Source organism: Pholcus phalangioides, unplaced genomic scaffold, assembly GCF_987345545.1.
Source record: "Pholcus phalangioides strain wild (caught in Gottingen) unplaced genomic scaffold, Ppha-v1.0 ptg000006l_1, whole genome shotgun sequence".
NCBI classification, from domain to species: Eukaryota; Metazoa; Arthropoda; class Arachnida; order Araneae; family Pholcidae; genus Pholcus; species Pholcus phalangioides.
The window spans coordinates 2,637,659-2,660,842 of record NW_028301599.1 but is presented as its reverse complement, the minus strand read 5'-3'; the positions used below and the strand labels follow the sequence as shown (position 1 = coordinate 2,660,842).

The 23,184-nt window shown below is 35.9% G+C and overlaps 1 protein-coding gene across 1 annotated transcript in view; it reads left to right on the top strand.

Annotated features, from left to right (window-relative positions):
* Nucleotides 1-22,756, top strand: part of LOC149085661 (nephrin-like) — a 136,588-nt gene extending 113,832 nt beyond the window's left edge. Inside the window, exons 17-22 of the mRNA XM_089232460.1 lie at nt 2,101-2,385; nt 6,159-6,338; nt 7,722-7,888; nt 13,726-13,825; nt 18,986-19,128; nt 22,299-22,756. Of these exons, the coding sequence (XP_089088586.1) occupies nt 2,101-2,385; nt 6,159-6,338; nt 7,722-7,888; nt 13,726-13,825; nt 18,986-19,128; nt 22,299-22,499 (1,076 nt within the window). The 3' untranslated portion in view covers nt 22,500-22,756. The remainder of the gene's footprint in view (nt 1-2,100; nt 2,386-6,158; nt 6,339-7,721; nt 7,889-13,725; nt 13,826-18,985; nt 19,129-22,298) is intronic.
* The last annotated feature ends 428 nt before the right edge of the window (nt 22,757-23,184 follow it).

The window sequence follows — 23,184 nt, the reverse complement described above, 5'->3', positions numbered from 1 at the left end:
ATGACCTAAAAACATGAAAATATGACCTTATAACTCTTCCATTATTTCACATCTTCCTTTTTAGTTGTCGCTCTTCCTTACGTTATTACGTAACCATAAAATTCATCAATTTACCATTTTAATTGAAATTAATTTTAATTCTCTCCCCAGATGCAAATGAGAACCACGCCTAATACACAATGAAACTTATAACATGTTTAGCAATATAAAATACAGTGGTACCATCTTGCTACTCCTTTTTTTACCCAGAACACACCTTCGGTCTAACATCATTGGGCAATTTACTGTCATTTTATCCGCCTTAAGAAGTGAGTTGAGCTGAAAGTGTGTGAGTACGTGTTCTACGTCCAACTGATACCGGATATACCTAACCATCAGTGTGCATAGCTAGCGTGCTCTCATGAGGTTACTGCTGTCACCTGCGTTTCGAATTGTGAGTGAAGTGTAATGCTTGAGTATTCGTATAGTTATAGGCCGGATCACAAAAAAGGGGAAAGAAGGAGGTTGCGGTGTCTCAAGTGTTGGACCAGGAGGGCCTCCCGCCCAAGTTTGCTTTTTGTTCATTCAAAATTACGACGAAAGACTGTCACAAAATGAATCCATGCAGTGCCAATTTTCGTTTTTGTGGTTGCGGCCATGGTTGTAAGATCTTTTGCGAGACCTTTTGCGCCTAAAGCTGAAAAACGACCTCGGCAACCACCACTGCGTCATCGGTAAGATTCGAACCCAGGTTCCCCTGATGTGAATCCCTCATGGTGACCACATGACCGCACAGCTGTTACAACAATAATTTTCTCTGTTCCGCTTGAAATCGTCTTGAATTTAATTTTAACTTTGTCATTTGTTTTCATTCTTCCAAGAGCGTCTGATAACATTGGTTTTTGTTTTACGTGATCACCGAAAATGTTGATAAAGCTGTTGGTAAATCTACTTTCTCTGTAGGACAAAAGGTTGTAATACGGCAAAGTTCTTTACAGGGGCAATGCATCTAAGTGAATTTCATTAATCAACCAAGTGAAGTTTTGTCACGACGAATAAATATTTTAAACCGCGTTTTCTAATGTTGCTAAAAACGCAGATTTAGAGAATATGCCAACAACAGCATAAATTTGGTGCAACGTGATGACAACGTTGTCTCTCGATATAACGATAATCCCTCTACTACGATATTTTTTTTCTGTTATCAGAATATTGTTTCGAGGTTTCACTGTAAAAATAAACATAAAAGAATGTAAGAAGAGGATCAAACGGGGATGAAATGAAGAAGAAGCCTTCAGGCCAAGTGAACGACGCTTGGCTACTTATGTGATAATGAAGATGTGTAAAAATTGAGAAAGGAAAAAACATTAGAGCCAATAATCAGACGGAATGAGAGCAAAATTTGAAAATTACAATGGTCATATCACCGTACGGCAATTTACAATCAGTGGAGTTTGGCTGAGTATGAAGGCACCATCTATAGGTGGTCGCTTCGGTAGGGAAATGGCTTACTATCTATGTTCTTCTCCAGGATCGATTGCACAGACCTGACCGGAACCTTAATAGAAGAAGACGAGCACCTCAGCAATGCACCACTCGGGCTAAAGTCAAGGAAATGAAGAAAAGTTTCATATGTGATCGAAACTCTTCCGTAAAAGATGTTGGCAGATACGGTGGGTCTGAATTTAATTTAGATGTTTTCCAAGCTACAAATGGTGCTCGAACCAAAGTGCGTAGTTTTATGTCACACAAATCACAATAAAAAAGGATTATGTATTGTTTTTGTCGGACTTTTTTAACACACAGTGTCATCTGCAAGTGAAATTTTGAAATAACCTTTCAATAAAAACAACTTCTACGCTATGTGATAAATATTTTAGTGCAAACCACACTTTTCCATGTCAGGGATTACATTTATTATTTTTTGTTTTTATTAACCTTTTCTTCCCAATATATGTTTTCTTGAATGTAATTTTAAAACTATTTCAATGCACTAAAATACTTAATTCCTAAAACTCATTTATTTTTACAATATCACAACCTCCTTAAAACATACCTAACGTACAATTCGAAAAGATTTACGAATTCAGTATAATAATATGTTCGTTTTGAATACTTCAGGACCACCAAATCCTCCGTATGACTTCGAAGTGACGAATATTACCCACAATGGAATCCGTGTCAAGTGGAAGCCAGGGTTCGACGGCGGACGTAACCAAACGTTCGTCATTCGTTATCGTAAGATGAACGATAAGAACTTCACATACGTGCCCGCGACAGCATCAAATTCCGCATCATTCCATGTTAGTGGCCTTCAGCAGTCATCAGTGTATGAACTTGCCTTACGAGCTGAAAACGCCATCGGAGAAAGTGCCTTTACTGAAGAAATCACCGTAAAAACCAAAAGTTAGTATGTTCAGCATAAGTGTGTTAGTTTTCATCTGCTAGTACAGTAAGACTCACCGCAATTTAGAGCTCAAAACACATGAATAATAGACACAAATTTTAATAATTTCAAATTTAATCCAACTTGTATTTAGTCTTGCTATTTCTATTCAGCGTCAGTAATGAGTAGAATTTGGAATATAAATATTTGATACATGCACTTGCTTGCTCGAGAAACATTTGTGCGTGGGGAACAACCCCTGTTTAATTAAACCTAAAGTTTGTAAAGTTTGTGTGATTATGCATGATAATGTTCCTTGTGAAAAATTATCGTAGTGCCACAAGAGAGAGTGCGAAATAATTCAACCTCTCTATGAATATTTCATTGTTTTGCATATTAAATTTATCAGTATGGATAAAGAAATTTCTGAGAAATAATTCCTACAATGAATTATTTTGGAAAACAATTTTCATGAATGTATGAAATGTTTTCATTTTAAACTTATAGTCAACGTTGAAATAAAGTTGAAAGAATATACTTATTAGGGGTAGTCGAATTTTTGAGAAAACGTGTAGGGTAGATTTAGATTAAAGAAGCTATATACATTTTTCAACTTAGAATTTAATTAAATTTTACTATGGTATTGAGAAACTATAAATTTAATTTTCCATAACACCACACCATCGTGTGCATCAAATCCTAAACAAGAAATGTTTGATATCATAATCCAAGAATGCACAGGGCGATTGAAATAAAACTTCTACAAGTCATAGTAAATAAGTAAAAAGAATAGTGAAGGATATTCTACTGGTCGAAATGACACCAAATTCGTACCACGGACACTTCAAGTATGAGGTCGCCATTTATCAAATAAATAATGTTACGGAAATATGGTGATGGGTTTCCGCGCCGCTCGAAAAAACATTATTCGGATGTTAAATACGCCTCTCTTGATCACCAGACACGTTTCCTTTCCATTAAACCTTTCTTCCCCCACACTTGGAGTCATTCTTCATTATTCGCTGGAACTTGCCAATAATGCTGCTATCTTTCGAATGTGACAGAGTTACGAGTTTTCTTGGTAAGCCTGCGATGAAGCATTGCGGAAAACGAAAAGCGACAAATTGGACATGCGCAGAATAATATGTCTAGCGGTGGCGTAACTTGTCGGTGAAACTTTTATTAATTTTTTGTACTTAATAAATGGTGAGCGCGGCTTCCTCAGTGTCAGTTGTCCGAATTTGAGGACCAGTAGGAAGCCCTGTGAAGGTCCTCTGAAGTCATATATTTCGATAACCTTGTGTATGCATATCAAATAAGTTGATGGTAAACTATCTTCATAAAAAAAATGTTAGTTGAGATGATAGTACACATCAAAAATAGCAGTACCTAGAATAGAACCTAGGGGCTTCATCTCACTCTTAGTGTCAGGTGAAAGCTGCAAAAGTCAGAGTAAAAAGACTTAAAAATTCCGAGGTGAAAATTATGAGACACGTAAATTATATTTGTTTGTATAAGTGCAAGATGTACAATGCCGTTCGCATTAGGAAAATATTCAAAACAGTTTCTGAAATCTTTGCCCACTGGTGACTCAAAACTATTACCGAGACCCTCGTACACTAATGAACGAGGAGGAGTTCTGCGGATTAATATCCAGGCGTAGGAATTCCAAGAAGTTTATTCACTTTCCTGGTACTACAGGGTGCTGCAAATTGTTTGCACAACGAATATCTCTAAACGGTTGACTTTAGATACATACAATAAAAAAAAAAAATTAAATGACGTTCAGTTACTTACAATCTTAGAATTTGCTTGAGAGGTCGTAGACATAAAAAATAAAGAAATTAAACTTTATACAGTCCCTGTTTGATCAAAAAATCCAATTAGAATATTTTTCTAAGGCCAACAAAAAAACAAAATTCACTGTTCTGAGTGCAATATTCGCTGAAATATTTGAGTACAAAAATCTTTTGCAATCTGATTTACATCGTAATCTTAACTTTCACTCCCTCGCTTGTGATTTTCAACCTCATTGGCATTGCGATTCATTCAAGAAGTAAACAGTATTAAATACTTGGGTTTAAATGTAGACAGCAATTTAAAATGGAAATCTCATGTTCATGAATTACTGAAAAAACCTTCGTTTTGTTTCGTATAATTTTTATTATATAAGTAAGAAAGTTTCTGCTAACTTCTTAAAAGACCAGTAATATGTTTATTTTTATTCACTTATGAATTATGGTATAACTATATGGACAGGCGGCGATCATAAAAACTAATTTATTGCCTTTATTTTCAATACAAAAAAAGAGTTCAAACTTTTCAGTGGGGGTCAGTCTCATTCTTCTACAATTTTTAGAAATCTTAATCTACTTCCTTTACGCCATTATGCTATTTTTCGAATTATTCTTTTCTTTAACCGCAATAAAGGCTTATGCAGTTTAAAAGATAATATGACATCTCCCGGTAGAGGCAGAGATGAGTTTTTTCCTTCCTTAAAAAATTAACATCTCAAATAATAAATATCTTCACAACATCCAGTCTTCCGTATACCTTGTATTAAAAGATAATGTTTCAGAGCAAAGTCCTCAAAGGTTTTTACCGTATTCCTACTTTTAGGAAATAAATTTTTCGCAAACATTCTTATTATTTAGTTCGACATTATACAATTCACTACCGCTAGAAATACAAAATATACCCACACACGCATTGTATATATTTTGAATAATGATTTTTAAAAAAAAATCATTATTCAAAATATTAATTTCAATAGACTATGTGGGCTCTTATTCTGAGCTTTAGGAGGAGCAATAAAATTTGTTCACATTCGCTGTCACTTTAATTATGTATAATTTTCAATTCAAAAAGAATGTTACTGTTTTTGTTGTCGAGTTATATATGTGAAAGTTTCATTTTTTTTTCATCTATTTTTTATCTAATGTTTTGTTTATTTCCCGTCATGCAACTTTGTCTTTTTTGTGTAGTGTGTGTGTGTGTGTATATATATATATATATATACGTTTTTTTTTTATTTGATAGTGATAATTTTTGTCTCGTTTATGTTGCATATGCATCTTTTTTGAATGTTGTTTCTGTTCATGTCGTATGTTTTATATGTTTTATTCATTATATATCATATGAATTTTCAATCATCCGTACAGGCATCACAGCCTCTGGGTGATAAACATGTTTTACACAACAAATGTTAAATCTCTGTATGTTGAAAATGAATAAATTTTGATTTGAATTTGATTTGAAATCGGAGAAAAATGGGGAAAGAGCAGCATAAAAATGAGGGAAAGATGCGTGTTTCGTTAATTTATGCCGTTCTTTTTTTTCCAACTTTAACTAAATATTAACTTCTTTAACTTAAAAATTTCGGCGAATACTGCTGTTGGAAACGTTTAATATTTTTTGTTGGTCACAGAAGAGACAGGCAACAACATCTTAGTTGGGTTATTGAGTACACGGGGAGTTTGTAGAAAGAAAGTGAATTTCTTTATATTTTTATATATGTGAACCGTCAAACAAATTTTAAAACTTTTTAAAAGACTGCACGCCATTTGAAAATTTTTGTAATTGAAAGAATATTTCTTAAAGCGACGGATGCAGAGATATCTGCTGAGCAAACAATTTGGGACATCCTGTATACGTGGAATGTAGTCTCAGGTTTGATTGCAGCTTTTGATGCGATTAATGTGTTCTTTATTTTGACATTTGAAGAGTTTACGGATCATTAACTATATTTAAAAAAAATTGAATGAAAATAAATAATTTTTGTTTGTGCGAGCAGATCGTCCAGCAAATGACCAAAGAGCATCGTTTCTAGATTCTCTGGATAATTCTTCCAATACCAACATTTCACCGTGGCTTCTCGCTGGTGCTATCGTCAGCGGTCTCGTAGTTGTAGCAAACACATTACTCTGCGTCATATACATCAAACGGAAACGACTGCGACGCAAACCAACGCAAGGTGAGAATTATTATCAACTTCTCTCTTATGTTGGATATATTCACAATTTTTCTTGATGAAAACAATTATTGATGTTGCTTTTTTTTCGATATCTTTTCCCTTTAAAAATCTCAAATTAATTTAGACATGGAAAAAAAAAACCTCAAAAAATATTTTATTGCGTTTTAATGAATAATTCACGCCCCTTTACGTAGGCATAGAGCAGTGGTGATCTCAACTTGGGGCCATATGGCTCCTTCACGATCCTGGGATGTTTCAAGTGGGCCACGATTGAAAAATCATATGAAAATGGGAGCTATGAGGATTGGTAAATCCTCATAATTGGTGGGGGAAAATGTGACTACTTTCAGAATCTAGCAAATCCATTCTTGAAATCCAAGGTCATCTGAACGTATGTCGGCATGGGCCCTGGTCCCATATTCATAGGGATCTGATTCTATGATTTTCGAAAGTGAGTATGCCAATATGTAAGTTGTTCCAGCTGAGTATGGGCCCCCCAGTACATATCATTTTGTCCAGATGAGACGAGAGATTGATGTTGAGACGACCATGAATATCAAGCTCACAAAATTCTAGCCCATGGTAGGTTGCCCAAGGAACCATGATGGCTAAATGGTCACACAAGAATTGGAAAAGATTATTGAACTCTATCCCAGGGTAGGCGCTGACCCGTGGTGATGTGTCGGGAGGGGAGATTTATTGTGTAATCACTGGATTGTTCGGTATTTTAAAAGACCTATCCCCCCCTCCTTTAGTCATTATTTATTTAATTTTTCATAAATTCAGTTGAATCAGTAGGAAGAGGCTGGCTTCTGGATCAGGGTAGAGGAAGGGGACCCTGTGTAAGGCAGGGTGAAAAAGACCGTTTTAGACGTAAAAAAATAAGGTATAAGAGGTGGGGCATGGGTTAAATGAGGTTGAGAAACATAGAGGATATCGTATCCGGAACCATATAATAATGAAATGAATAATCAATAAGCTGGAAATGAAATTTATTATATTTGTGGGATTTTTTCCCCCATGACGTAAATGTTACGTCATTCTCGGCTATTTCTGGGAAAGAGAAGATCTAAAATCATGCAAATTTCATCCAAATAAAATAGTCGATGATTTATGACTTATTTCTCTCATCTTATTTGGAATAACGGTAGAAAATAGGAGAAAATTAAGAAAGTCGGGAAGATATTGCGAAAAATAAAATTGACGAATTCCCACAATTCAGAGAACGAAAACCTCCAAGTAAGTGTATGGGAAACTCTTGAGCAAAATGTGCTAGATTTATCGCGAATACTTATACGTGGGCGTGTAGGCGTTTGCACGAGATGTTTGTATGATTGATAGTGTTTATATGCACTCCTGTATCACCTCTTGTTTTCTCCGAAGCGACGACATTGGAGAGGACATCTGCCTCCGAGGAGATGGCCGAAGAAAAAATGAAAATTCCGGAGATGTCTGGTGAAAGTGGCATCTTGGAGAGTTCGTCGCCTTTTTATCTGTCGGGAGCCATGATTAATATGACGGATGATGCTCTGGATCTCAGAGAACTCCAGGTATATAATGACCCTTAGAAAATAAACTTGGATATCTCGATATCGCACTCTCTGCTTTTTCATCGCTCCCTCTTACATCGTTAACATATTAAGGCCAACGCATTAACGCATGTTTTGACCGACATGAAATAATGGAAAACAATTACTTACCGGTCTGTGTTGAAAACATGAAGTCATGTACATATATTTTCAGTTGACGTTGATACATAGTACGTTGAATTCTTTAAATTCATAGTGCATTCATAAGTGCACATACATATGAAACCTTGGATGGTGGAATGAGGGATCCTCACCGTGTAGTCTCAGCTGATAAAGTCTCCTCATCATATCTATGCCTAGTCGAAAACATTAGTGCACTAAGGAAATTACTTAACCAAGATATATTAGAAAATATACTTCAAATATTCTGGCGCTGTTTGGCTAGAAAAATACAGGGTGTTTCAAAAATAATCATCCGATTTAAAAAAAAATCATAATTATTCAGCTTTCAGTCCATTTTGATCGAATAATATATAGGTAGGAAGAGGGAAATACCGAGTTTCACGCAGTTGCCTACAGGTAGCGCTAACTATCTTCCTTCGGGCGCCACTTTACTGTTTGTCAAGATGGCAACTGCACAACAGATATCGTTTTGTGTTATAAGCTTCGCGAAATGCGAGTCCGTAATAACTGTTGATCGTGCTTTTCGTCGATAATACCTTGGTGAACTTCCTACCGCTCAGAGCATTAGGCGATGGTATAAATCGGTGCTCTGTATAGACGATATAGACATACAGAGTATAGACAATAATAGACACGATGAGTGTATCGTAATGTATGTATGTATTGAGTGTATTGTAATGTATGTTAGCCATGAGTTCTGGGGAGGTTGCTGCTAACTCCCATGATTAAAGGCGTACTTCAAGCCATATTTCTCTTTAAAAACGTTTGCCAACTTAAAAGAGTGAGATGACTTAAACTGTCATCATCCCTATTCTATTTTTCTAACCATGGCTTCAATGCACTACTGTACTGCATTTAATTGGCAGAACGATGACGGGTTATATGAACTGTTGCCAGCAGCCCAAAATAAGAATGAAGGTTTAAGGATATATCAAACTTTACGATATTTATGTATATTCCATTCTCCCGTCGCGTCGTATTGTTAAATATGAGAAATGGTCAATGAAATTACTCAAATATAGCGGGATGTACATAAACTTCAGTTTAGGTAGGATGATGAATTCGGTTTTCAACGTTGGTTTTGTTTAGCACAAGTTCATACAAGAAATATAATATTTTTGATCATCTTCATCGCATTATTTGCTTTCATTGTTATTGTGATAGAAGCATAGGGCGTGAATCAAGCAATGGAAAAAATTGATCAAAGAAAAGAGGAGATATATATTTTTTATACAATTATGAAACTTACAGAGATTAGTGATTATGCATAGTTACGCGTAATTACTAAGTTTACCGTAGCATATAGGGTGATTCAGAAAGGATGGGAAAAACTTTAAGAGGTGGCGGCGCACATAAAAACAAACAATTTTCATTAAAGATTGCATGGTTTAAAATGAAATGCAAACGTGTTACGCGAAGGATGTTATGAGGATACGCGGAGAAAACACAAGAATAACGTGTACGTTAAAAAAAAGCAATTTTAATGAATAATTTACAATAATTGCTCAAAAGAGCGACTGCCAACGGTGATTCAAGGAGAACAGTGGCGAAGTAGGGATTGGTGAACGCTCTGAAATATTCCTGGTATATCGCAAACCTCCCCAGAAGCAGCCGAAAGTCTTGCGATTAGGTTCTCTTCGCAGTCAAGAAGCGTCTCCTACACCAGACTCTTCAGCTGTCCCCACAAAAATAAATCAAGAAACGACAGATCGGGCGATCCTGGTTGCCAAGCTACAGGACCACCTCGCCTGATCAATCGGTTTGGAAAAGTGACGTCCAGATAGTGCCGTAAACCTCTCGCCCAAAACGGGCTGGAGCTCCATCGTGTTCGAACCACATACGGCGCCGGAGGGCAGTTGGAACATCCTTCAGCAAGTCTGGCAGCACATCTTGCAGAAACTTCCGCTATTTGCCCTCGTCAATACGTTCCGGCAAAAGATACGGTCCTATTACTTGGTCGCCGATGATTCCTTCCCAAAAATCCACGGAGAAGCGTCGCTGATGCGCACGTGGATATGCGGCATGTGGATTTACAGACGCCCAGACATGTTTATTTTGGGTATTAAATGCATCTACATTCATCAGAGAAAAGGCCAGTTGCCGCAAAATCTGGGGGTGCTCCACTCTGCTGTAGGAGCAAGGGGGCGAAGTCTACGCGGCCGACGAGCATACTCTTCTTCATTCAATGCTTGGACTCGTAGAAAATGGTATGGGTGCAACTTCTCACCCTTCAACACCTGCCACGTCGTGGATCGTGGTACACCAAGGCCCACAGCTCGTGTGCTTGCAGTTGACTGATCTGGTGCCATCTGCAAAATCTTGTCTTCCACACCCGCTGTTCTGGCAGTCCTTGTACGACCTGCATCCGACCGGGAAGCAAGAAAGGATACCGTTTCGCACAGCTGCCGATGCAAGCGCGCAAATGTTTTCGGATTGGGCAACCACCTGGGGGGGGGGGAACGCTCACCGTACGTTCGTGCTGCCTCAGCGGTCCTTCCGTTTGCAGTTCCGTAAACGAAATGCATGTCTCCTTTGCAGTATTACTAAAGTGTGCCATTATTCTGTACGTTACGACTGTTTTAGAATGCGGTTGCATGCTGGAATAACTTCACAGGGCTGGCGTCCGCGGCTTTTATTCACTGCGACATAGATTTGCATACGGTTTCTTCTTCTTCCCCAGGTTACATTTGCATTCATATGGTGTTCTTTTTCTCCCGATAAATTTAAACAGAAATGTCGTTTTAATGTTTGCGGAGCGGACGTTTCGAAACGCGCTAGCGCATTTAAGTTTCAAGTTAGACCATGCATTCTTTGATGGCATTTGTTTGTATTGGTGTGTACTATCACCTCTTAAAGTTATTCCCATCTTTTCTGAATCACCCTGTACACACGACATGGAATAGTTCAGAGGAGACCAGCAGTGGATTCGAGAAATGGTTCTTATAATGCTATCAATATTTCAAAAAGTTTAAATTTAAATAATGTAGAATAGTCACATCTAGAAATAATATAATGTAGAATGTTATAATAGGAATTTTAATATAGAATGCGGAATTTTGATTTTATACGTTTGAATGGGTAATAGCTAATAGTTTAAAGTTTCTGAGAATGTTTGATAACTGGAAATATTTGATAATTGAAATTTCATGGAAAACTTTAGAATACAAAGCCCGATACATACATATTTATAACATGCAGAATATGTATGACCTGGAACTGAGGTTCCCTTCATTGAAAGCGTTCATAAAATCCAATTAAATGTCTGTGTGGAAAATATCTCGCGTTCCTTGTAATCATTCTTGAAGATAGGTTATATATCGGAATTTAACGCCTTGAAGATAGGTTATATATCGGAATTTAACGCCTTGAAGATAGGTTATATGCGAATTTGGTTTGATACAAGCTGCGTAATCCCACGCGTCTTTTCTTCGTTGACGCTGCAATGCATTGATTTGACAGCCTCAAACATTTTCCCATGCATAATTTTGTTATCTTAAGAGAGATAACGATTTCTCTCGAAGTCATTTCCAATCAAATAAACTTCTATAATAGGATTTGGGAAATAATATTTATCAAGTAAGAGTTTCACCAGTGGATTCAACGGTAGAATCTACATCACGCTTGTTTATTTTATTGATGTAACCACGTTATACTGCCAATGACAAATATTCATTTATTATTTATTTAAGCATTGATCATTGTAACAAAAGGAATAATCCAGCTGCAGTAGGAGAATAAGAAATCGACAAATTGTACAAATCTCTTTCCGTTCTCCCAAAATGATCCTTCCACTTTTCCTGGGCCTAGTTTGTCCTGGACTGGAATATGCCGTAATATTTTGGAGCCCATACCTACAGAGGGACGTAAACTTCATTGAGAGGGTGTATAGAAGAGCTATGCGTGCTCTTGACGGGACACGAGGCTTAAGATATGAAGATGGACTTGATTTTTTTATGTTTGCCAAAGCCCGAAATTCGTGATGGGGCTGGCTTCATCGCAAATCCGCCGAATTTCGGGCTGTGGCAGTAATATTTACATTGAAAAAGTGCAGGTTTCGGGAGGGGGGATATATCATCGAAGTGTTTAAGATTGTCACCGGGATGGATAGGACGGATCATGACTTATTAATATACCGTCAATCAACTGCTTCGACAAGGAGACACCAGTATCATTTACTAGGGACAAATTCATGTTGCGGTGTTGTGGGGAGATCTTCTCTAATAGGATTGTCAATGAATGGAATAGCTTGCCCCTGGAGGTCGTAAATTCTAACACAACACGTTTAAAAAGAAATATAGTACACATATTGAGATAAATCGAGAAACTATAGATAAAATAAATAAGTTTTATGGGCATATTTTACAATAATTATTGGTCTTTTATTGCTCTTCTTTAAAGATCAATTAAAGAGCAAGGCTACTACACGTTGACCGTACATGCACCTCATACACATTCCTCAATGGAAATTTCTAACGAATTGATACGTACCGGAATGTGCGTTCTGAATTTATGTGCAGCCCTAACGTATTTACTAATGTTGCCAGAATTATGCTTGTTTCGTGTTCTTTCTGGTGCAACCATCTACATTCCATGTTTGGAGGTAAACATGGTAAATGCTTGAATTTTCATGCTATGTAAGGTCTGTGGTAGACCGGCTCGCATTCACGCGTCTTGAAGCTGGAAAACCACAGTAGTAAATGGCTAAAAATATATATTATACAAATTATTTCGTAATGGAAAATTTTGAAATATTTTTCAATTTATTTATAGATTTTATCATTTCAAAATAATTTTTTAATCGTCCGTTTATTTATTTTTCTTTTCGGTGCACAACTAGCACCATGCATTCCAAATTACTGACATTGATCTTAGACCGTTCTTCTAATTAAGAAAAAGTATCGTGAATATATTGTATATCGTGTATCCTTTTAAGAAAAGTACCAAATAACGTGTGGACCTCGGATAAGTCATTGATATTGGAAGGGTTTGTATCGTTACTAAAATAAACGAAAAGGAGAACTTCTTATACGGACACCTATGCTGAAAAACCCAATAAGAATGTTGTTGCCCTATCTCACCTGAAGCCAAATACCACTAGTGTTTGAAAACGCGTTTTAACTCCGTTTATCCTGTTTTTTCCCCTTCAGTTTAAATTCAATAAACGGAATTCCTTTCCGTTTATTGAATTGAAATACTTCAACAAATATTGCACTTGGAAACACAGATTTTTTTTTGACTGAAGAAGGACAGATCAACAACTTTCTGTGTTTTTAGGACAAATGTGAAATATTTTTGTATATATATATATATATATATATATATATTTGTTTTTTCATTTTGAAAAGTATACAACCCCCTCCATTATGATTAACGTATCTGAGGTCCACACGTTATTTGGGTAATTTTTCCAATTAGAAGTTATGTTTCTAGGATCGAAGGTTCGTGACATATTCCAGAGTAAAAAGACTGACTTCCCTCTCTCTATGCATCCTGTATATATAAATGGAACCAAAACTAATATTATTTAGTTATCTCAAAAGAACATAAGCATAATAGACATTATTATAATTATCGTGTGAAATTATTTCTCTGACTAGTACACAAAATTGATATCAGAATGATTGTGAATGTATGTAAAAGTAAGTGTGTATGAATTTTTGTTTACGTACATGTAGATGGAATGGAAGTCTGCGAACACAAAGCATCCTTCACATGAGTCCAGTGAAGACGGACATTGTTCCTCCCAGCAGTGCGCATGCAGCACAAAGTTATGGGGTATGAAATTGCATAATTTCCGTGAATATATGTTTTATTGGCATACTTGAACATAATTTATATTAATGGAATGTAACGCTTTTGAATTTCATCCTGTAGATAAATGATTCATATGTGATCAGTCAGTTCCTTTATCCGGGGATACACGGATCCGTTGGAAAAGTCCAGAGAGGTTTTGGGGGATCCGTGAGCTTGGTAGAGAAAACAATCAACTAATTATTTTTTGCATAATTACAGTTAAACTCGGCTTAAACAACATCGAAGATCCTGTGAAATTCTGTCGTTATAGCCAAGGTGCTGTTACACCCGAAGAATGAACAATGTTTTGAAAGAAATACATGTATAATAAAATGCGATCAAATCTATAAATGCAATTGAAATTTTATTATACGATTGGAGCGACCACATAATTTACCGAAAAAAATGTGGGAAACAGAGGTATAAGCAGTATAAGAAATTATCGGCGAAGTGTATTCACAAGAAAAAATGATTTAACACAGCACATTTGCTTGATGAAAACTTTTTTGTGCATATTCAAATGCATTACAATGGAATATCTAAATTATTAAAATTATCTTCATCCCTAACTTTAGATCATAAATATTAAGCTGTATAGAAAAAACAAAAAACGAAGCATTTTGATGGAACAAAAAGTCGGAAAGAGCAAATATACGATAATGTTCCAATTACGAGTCATATTGTCATATTGAAGAGCAAGTAAGAACTTCGAACATATAATAGCTTCCTTTTTCATCGTTAGGTATCAATATAATAATGGAAAATCTTTCTTTGAATGGTCAGCTCTAACTGTCGGAGTTTCTTCAGAAAACGTCATCGAAACAATAGCAAAACCGGCAAAAATGCGTCATTATATCGGAAGTCACTGCGATTTCTTTGACGCTATAAGTAAAGCTCACTAACATTATTTTTTGGAAGCGAATGAATCTAGTAATACGCGAATGACTGTCATTTACCGAGTTGTTATAACCGTGTTTGACTGTGTATGCTGAATGTAAAGGTCCCTGTGGCCTTCATCTTATTAGCGCAAAGAATCGTAGAACACAATAGGTTACGAATACCTGACTTAGATAAAATTGACAGTAACTTAACACTTAAAAAAAAAACAAAAAAACATCCGGTTTATTTTCTTTTAAACCGAGGGCAACTGAAGTCTATCGCAACGGGCGGGCAATTCACTACCGAATGAATTGTGCCGGAAGTATACGTGTAAACCTAACCTATGAATTTTATTGCTGACAACTAATTTTCAAGTTCTGTATAAAATGTAACGATTGAATATCTATACCGATGTAGAACTCTTGTATTCTGTTGCGTGAATTTTCAATGGTTGCATCGGTTTGCATTCACTCCTCGAAATTGAGAACCACAGAAAACCAACTTTAGCCAACCACCACTGTGCCGCCGGTGGGGTTCGATCCCAGGTACTCTCGATGCGAGTCTGTTACTATGACCACACGACCTCACAACGGCTGAAGATGTATCACTTATCAGACACGATAAGTGAGGTGTCACAGTACTTTAAAACTATACAGCTGACGAATTTTAAAAGTCTTTGTTATAGAAACTCGCGCATGAATTCTGAATATATTGGACGATAAATTTATGACTATTAAAATGTTGTATTACCACCATCAGTGCTTTTATATAGTTTCATATTAATTCTATATGCCAGGGCTAGTTCTAAGTATTGTTTATTTCTATTGTGTTTTATGAGTGTTTGAAGCATTAAGTAAGTTCCAGTATTTTTCTTGCTATAGAACGAATCAAGTTGACGTAGTTACAATTGGGTTCAATACAAAATAATTATATTTTGACTCTAAAATGAAATAAATATTTTTAACAATAGTGCATTTATATAATTTAAATTAATGAATAAAAACTTCAAAAAATTCTAATTGTTCAAAACATCCAATGAGATCTGAATGCGAATCCATTATCAAGAGATCTTTGAAAAAAAATAGCAGCAACAAGATATCGCATCAACTCATGGTAGAATAACAAATTCCAGGAATAGGAAGATCTTATCATTGTTTTTAGTTTTTAGCGAGAGATTAAATTACTCCGGGAGTTTCTTCTCACAGACCTGTACGTACGCATCGCGTGGTTAAGATTCATCAGATCTAATCATGAGAAGGCGCATGTGTAATCTCACGTTATAACAATTAAACCTTCCCCAGTCTACGCATAGACACAGCAACGAGATGCGTAATGTAATTAGGTAAGAGAGAGCCAGGCTGTTGAGAAAGCCGGATGGATGGCCGCGTAAGATTTCGTTAACGAATTCTTTGCTGGCAGCAAAAAGACACAAAAATAGGGACCTAATTTATTTCTGTAGGAGGAGGAGGAATAACACATTGCTTTGAAGTATCAGCGTTAGATTCGAAGAAAAATTCCAAACACATTAAATTTCATTCGCTGAAGTTAAAACAATTAATTTTTTTTTCAGGTGCTGCGAGACGAAATGTTTTAAATTTATTTTTCAAGTAGAATAACGTTATTAATAGAAGAACATTCTACAGGGTGTTTCAAAGAAACATCGCCAAAATGAAAGGGCAATTCAGGCATACGGTAACAATCCAAAATAGGAATATAGGTGAGCATACGCCATCCAGATCCGCTAAAGGGAGTTGTTGCGTTACACATTTGTGAATACCCCTGGTATTTTTGAGAGGTTGCGCCAGTCCATACAGCGTCGTTGTAGTGAGTGTGTCTGTTGCGTCCGGTCAAATATTTCAGCATCTTCGGCAGTATCGTTCCTAAATAAATAATTGTAGAATAATTCTTTTTCGTCCTTGCATTACGTATTACTTCGAATGACATCAACTCCTTCTAGATGACGTTTCCACATCTATGTTCCTATGCGATTTTGGACTGTAATCGTATGCCTGAATTGACCTTGAATTTTGGAAATTTTTTTAAACACCCTGTATATACAAATGTTCGGTAGAAGTGCAGTTTCGAATGTTTTACAAAATTTTTAGGCCAAATTTTGGTCATCCTATTCTTCAAGAGCATTTTAAAGTGAATTTTCCAGTCTTGTGAACATTTCCATTCCACATCTTTAGTTCACCTGTTTGACGTAACTTTCTCTATTGTCGAAAGCCAACATTCTAAGTGGAGAATTCTTCTCATAGCGTGTTTCATTGATCGCAGAAATATCATATTTTTGGATTGCAAATAAATGTGCAGTTTGGTGACAAATTCAAAAAAAAAAATGTTTTGATAAAATATAAGTGATTTCAAACTAGAAAGAACTGGTAAAGAATAGAAATGAATTATGTGATTGTACTGTATCTCCCGTATAAGCCGGCATGTCAGGAACACCCGTGTTTTTCGCGGCATGCCGAGAAATTCGAGTCACGGATACCGGAAAATTATAAAATATCAGTAAGACTCAAAGAATCGATTGAATTGACTGATTTGAACCTCATCTGCTCTCAGTCAGTATTTTCAGATCGTTTTTTACGAACTACATTAGACATAGTTCAAATATCACGTTTGCTTTTGCTATCATAAATCTTGATTTATTGCAAATTTTGTATAAGCGTAACCATCCTCGTAAATAAGATGAGATAAATTGGTAAAATAAGTAGACGGTGAATTATTTTTGTATCATTTTTTACCATGAACAATCAGAGCATAAAATTGATGAACTGCATTGCAAAAAATGTGGTTGTTGAGTAATTGGTACGATGTTGGGAACGATTCTTGAGCTGTTTGAAATGAACCTACCCGGAATCAGTTTTTTCAACGAACACAAAGAAAAGAAACTCAAAGGAAGTTTGTGCACCCACGAACGGATTGAAACCGCTGTAGGGAGGTCGTACGTTGCAAGATCATCGTCATACTGTATACGCGACTTGAAGGAGGTGAGATATCTCGTCAATGACGCCCAAACAGTTAAAAGGAGAATAAAAACAGGAGAGAAAGCCAAACATAAAATCGACGAAAAGCAACTTGAATTAAAATTGAAACATACGTGATCTCAAAGACTCATGCCAATGTCGACTTCGAGGAATGGCGAAGTAGTGGAAGCCACCCTAAACATTCGCTCTGCCAAAAATTCCGATCCGTTTTCAAGATCTCTACGCAGAACAGTTAGCGTATCGACCCGTAGATGAAATATTTTGCAAAAACAAGCTATTCGGAAACAGCCATGAACTGCAGATCCTAGTCTAATTAGCTCTCGTGGTGAGCTTAAACTGACTGAAGTATCATGTAACCACATGATAACCAGAGCCAAATGATTCACATGGATATCATATCAATTAAAGAACCTGAACTTTTTGGTTCTTAGAAGCTTGATGCCACTAGCCTAAATATTTTACGTTCAAAATATATTTCATACGCTGACTTCTATTACATTTCGGTTTTATTCACCAGGGGAGTTAGAGCAAAAAGCTTCATAACTATAATATATGATTTTTTCTTGTCATAAAGTAGGCCATTACGCTCGCAGTAATATGTATAAACGCATTAAATTTCTTAAATGCTCCGCTTTTGGGGGAAAAAAAAACAATGTTGGCAGAAATATGATACGTGAAATGGTCTCTCCTTTTACTTTTATGACGTCCATTTCTGCCCATAACATGAAAGAAAACTCGCTCGCTCGCTCGCTCTCCACGCGACTGAATTGTTCCTCGTAACATTTGAGGGGGTACGGCTGTTGTGAACTTAAATAGTGGAATATTTTTTTCCACGTTTATGATAACGTCTTCAGAGAAGAGTGAAAAATCACCTTTATCCGAGTGATTATATATTTACTGTCTGTGTAAAACAAGATTTCTTTTCTTGGTATTTGACCGTAATTATAAGCTAAAATTGGCTTTAAATTCATTTATGATGTGAACTCAGTTTATATGTATAAAAATAGAGCATTTTGCATACTACTTATCACCACTTATAAATGATATGCTAGCATTATACAGTCGATTACCGTTATAGCGAAAATCTCGTTTTAACGAACACTTTTCTGATCCCCAAATAAGTTCACGTACAAAGAATGCTAGGTAACCTAGAATTCCTTTATTGTGAAATTTCGTTTTAATGAGGTGTTTCCTCCGGTCTCTTGGTGTTCGTTATAACGGGATTTGATTGCATATGTACACATGTATGTATATTAATATTTGTTTATTGCAGGGAGCAAGTTAATATGTGGAGCGAATTGCCCACATCGAGAGACATCATCGCCTTCATTATCATCATCGAGGCAGCACGAAAAATGCCCTGATTTGCTCAAAAGAGACAATTGCCATTGTCACTCCGTTGTGCAGGAAGACTATGTGAGTTATTTCACTATTGCAGTATTGTGATAAATCTTCCTAATCCATCAGAGGGCGATCGCTTTACATGCTGTTGTTACAGTCGACGTCACTTATAATCTCAGATAATATTGACATTCGGGGATTGTTATCCCCTTTGCAAAATACGCAACAGACCAATATCATAACATGGGAGAAATTTGTTTATAGTTATCGAGACTTTGGATAATGTTATCAAAATTTTATATTTTTCCATCGATTTTTTTTTTCATTTTGCTCATTCTGAAGCTAAGGTTTAGCCAAACTTATTTGTTTTTTTCACCTGTAAGTTATTGTTATCACGCTGAAAGAATATGTAAGAGACTAGCAGGTATTGCTCTTCACCCCCGTCCTCGTTGACAAACATTTTCACGCTTAGTATCGAAACAGTCCGTAGTAGTGACTGAGATTTATTTATTGGCCTTCCTATAGTGAAGGCAAATGTATGGCGAAAAATATAGATTTACGTCCAGTTGTGATAAGTTCCTCTCAATTAACTCAAATTTCTTTTTCCGAGAGACTGTCTCAAGGTAACGTAACGTACATTATAAAATGTATCGCGATTCGTAATACACATTAGACAGTTTCATTCTAACACCTCAGAATGACTGAATATAAGAAGAATGCAGCATTTTAACTTAAAAACAAATAAAAAAGAAGTCCCGTTTTAGATAAATGAAAAAAAATTAGCAATGGTACATTTTGCAACCAATTACGGGGAGGGAAAAACAGTTGTCCCGTTTTACCAATACCCGTTTACAAATCATCCTGTTCGACCAAACAGCATGTATGGTCACCATACTTGAGAATGGGACTTTTTTTGATTATATTTATCATTCGTTTATTATTATCAGATATTTCCTCAGTCTTGATGTGATCGCATTAAGCGGTGTGGTGGAGTGTAGTTGGTGCGAAGTATCGAGCATTGAGTTCTCGTCTTCTTTATATTGGTTTCTCTACTTGGGTAGACATTAACCAGTCAATTGGGAAATGGTTGCTAATCAATAACCACCACCTTACAACTTTTATATAGGGAGCTACAATAAACTACAATCATGGTAAAAATATATATTCATATATTCATTCACTTAACGAAATTATAATACCGGAATGCGATATAACAAAGCCAAACAATCGTAATGGTAATTAATTCCTAAACTTGGATATTAATTAATTTTCATCAGAAGTTATGCGGATAATACTAAAATTTTCTTCTCAGGCTATATTATTGTGTATATTCTCCACAGATATCCCTAGTGAATTTATCAATGATAATCTACCGATTAGTTTCCTTGATTTGTTTCTACGTGTAAATTCATTCTAAATACAGCATATATATTGATTACTGTAGCTGCAGAATTCTGAATATTAAATTCATAAAGATTCATCGAAAGACTGGTTATTTGTGGAGATGAAGATTACAAGGAAGAAAATTCATCACTGCCCCCACGGGGACTCGAACCCCGGTCTCTCGCTTGCCAGACGAGTGCTCTACTATATAAGCTATGGAAGCAGATAGAATATTTCAACCTTGGAGCGTATATATTCCTCCTTAATTTTCTTCCTTGTAATCTTCATCTCCACAAATAACCAGTCTTTCGATGAATCTTGTATTGACAAGTGGAGAGGACGTTTCTATATTCATAAAGATATGTTAAACTTTTATTCATGCTAATGCTCCAAGTCTTAAGGCATTATATTTGTTTGATGTATTTTCATTTACGTTCCCAAAGATGAAAATAAATATCGGATCAAATGTTTCTAATTTAAAATTTCACTCGCGAATCCTCCTGGTTCATTAACAGCACGGAATCTCGCCCCACAGCTTGGAAACCACAAAGCTATTGTGTCAGTATTTATCGGAATTAAAGAATACTATAGAAACTTCCCTGGTTTCTTAATTCTCCTTTGCAATTTCAAGCCCACCAAATTTTGGTAGTGTTTGTAATGTTCGATGTCCCCGGTACCTCGCATCAGATAGGGTCTATTCATAAGGTACGCTTCTTATGAATCAAAAATAAGAAAGCCTTTTCCAGGCGAATGCCATTTGACTGATATTATTTTCTTGCTTGTAGTCTAGCTGCTAGACTCTAGCGGATCTAAAAATGTGAGCCGTGACGAGCTGTACTTATTAATTAATGTGTGTTTATTCAATACCATGAAGCAGTTCTTTGTTGGGCCATTTGACCAACTTTTAAAGATCATGAACACAAATGTTTAAAAACTACTATCATAATTAATAGCGGAATCAAGAAATATAAAATATAGTTATATATTTTCTATCATAAAAATTCATTTTCATGCAATATTTCTCATAATTATCATTATTATCGTACAAAATTTTTGAACGATTATGGTGACGTAATACTGAAATTAAAAAAAATGTATTTCATACCCATTTATGAAATTTAATTATCTAGATTCGGTACCGAAAGTATTTAATTTAATAAAGAATATTTTGATGATGAAAGGGAGTCACGCATAGTTTATGAACATAAATTTAAAATACGATTCGTATAATATTATGTTAAAATAATTTATATAAATACAGTAAACCTTCTCTTAACGGACACCCCTCGTTTACGGCCAAATAATAATTATCCCATGTATAATAAAAGTATGCATTTAACTCCTGATTAACGGTCATCCCTGTTTTGCGGAATTTTGTTTCTCCCGTCGGTGTCCACTAAAGATATGTTCCGCTGCTTAATAACAATTTAAATAAATAAAACAATATTTCTCTTTTCGAAAATTCAATCATAAGATTATAATAAGCTCTCTTTTTTTTCTTGTTAAAATGTCCAAGGCTTGAGTACGCACGCATTATTCTGCATTATATTTTTATACTGTATTATCATATGTATATACTGTAGGTAAGGACGTAAGAAGTCAGTATTAGAGTGAACCTCTGGTTTGCTGCCACCGGTGAGACAAAAACAGTCATCTGTATAACAGTGTTGACCGTTAACCAGGGGTTTGACATGCATATTTTTATTATACAAGGATAAATAATTATTTAGCTGCAAAAATAGTTGTGGCAGCATCTGAGGGAGGGACCGTTAAGCAGGATTTGGTTGTATTACATTCAGTATTATCTAGACGCAAATTTAAATATCTGTGAATTCTGTAACTATTTTATTTTTATTTTCCAGACCTCTTCGATAGCAGGAGGAAACCAAGACGCTGATCATTCGTCTCTTATCGTAGCAGAAAGTCCGAGGCATTCCATAGAGGACCCGAGAACACAAATAACATTAACCACGTTCCAGACGAAGCCGGAATTCCACAAGACCGTTTCTTTCATCGGGCCAAAGCTGGAGACAGTCATAAATGGTTGCGGAGAAGACAGTTGAAACTCATAATGATACATTCGCAAATAATACCAGAGACTGAAAAAGCTCATAAAATACACGGGGATCTTTTCTAGCTACGACAAATAAAGATGAACTGATCGAATTGGACCCATGACAATATTTCTTCAAGACGGTGTTGAAATGATTGAGATGTTTTGGATGTTCGTTTACCTACTATCATCATTTATCGCGGTGTTGACTATGAATCAGAATTGTTTATGTGGATTGAGATGAAATAAAAAGTATATACACACGTATAAAGTGTCCAATAGATCAATTTTTTTAAAGTTAAGGTGCCTATATAGGCTTCGGTTTCATCATCCTCCAACTCAGAGCGGCAAACCCATTTTGTTTTTATAAAGTGACGTCTAATTCTTGAGAAAAAAGAATAGGAAACAGTTGTGTGGGCTATACTGATAATCATGACTGAGACATATCTCAAAGGTTGCGGATAAGTCGACCTACGGTTTCAAGAAGCCTTATTTGAAACATTTGCTACGCTATATGTTATCACAGTTCAGACCAGTGTAGACTTGTACTTTATTTTTCCTGCTTGTAATTTATCCTGGTGTATAATCGAAAGATGTAAATTTGGGTATTATACGTACAACCTCATATTAAAAATCGCATTCGTCAGTAATGAAATGAAAAGGAATGGAAGGGATTGTTTATCACACGTTTCTTA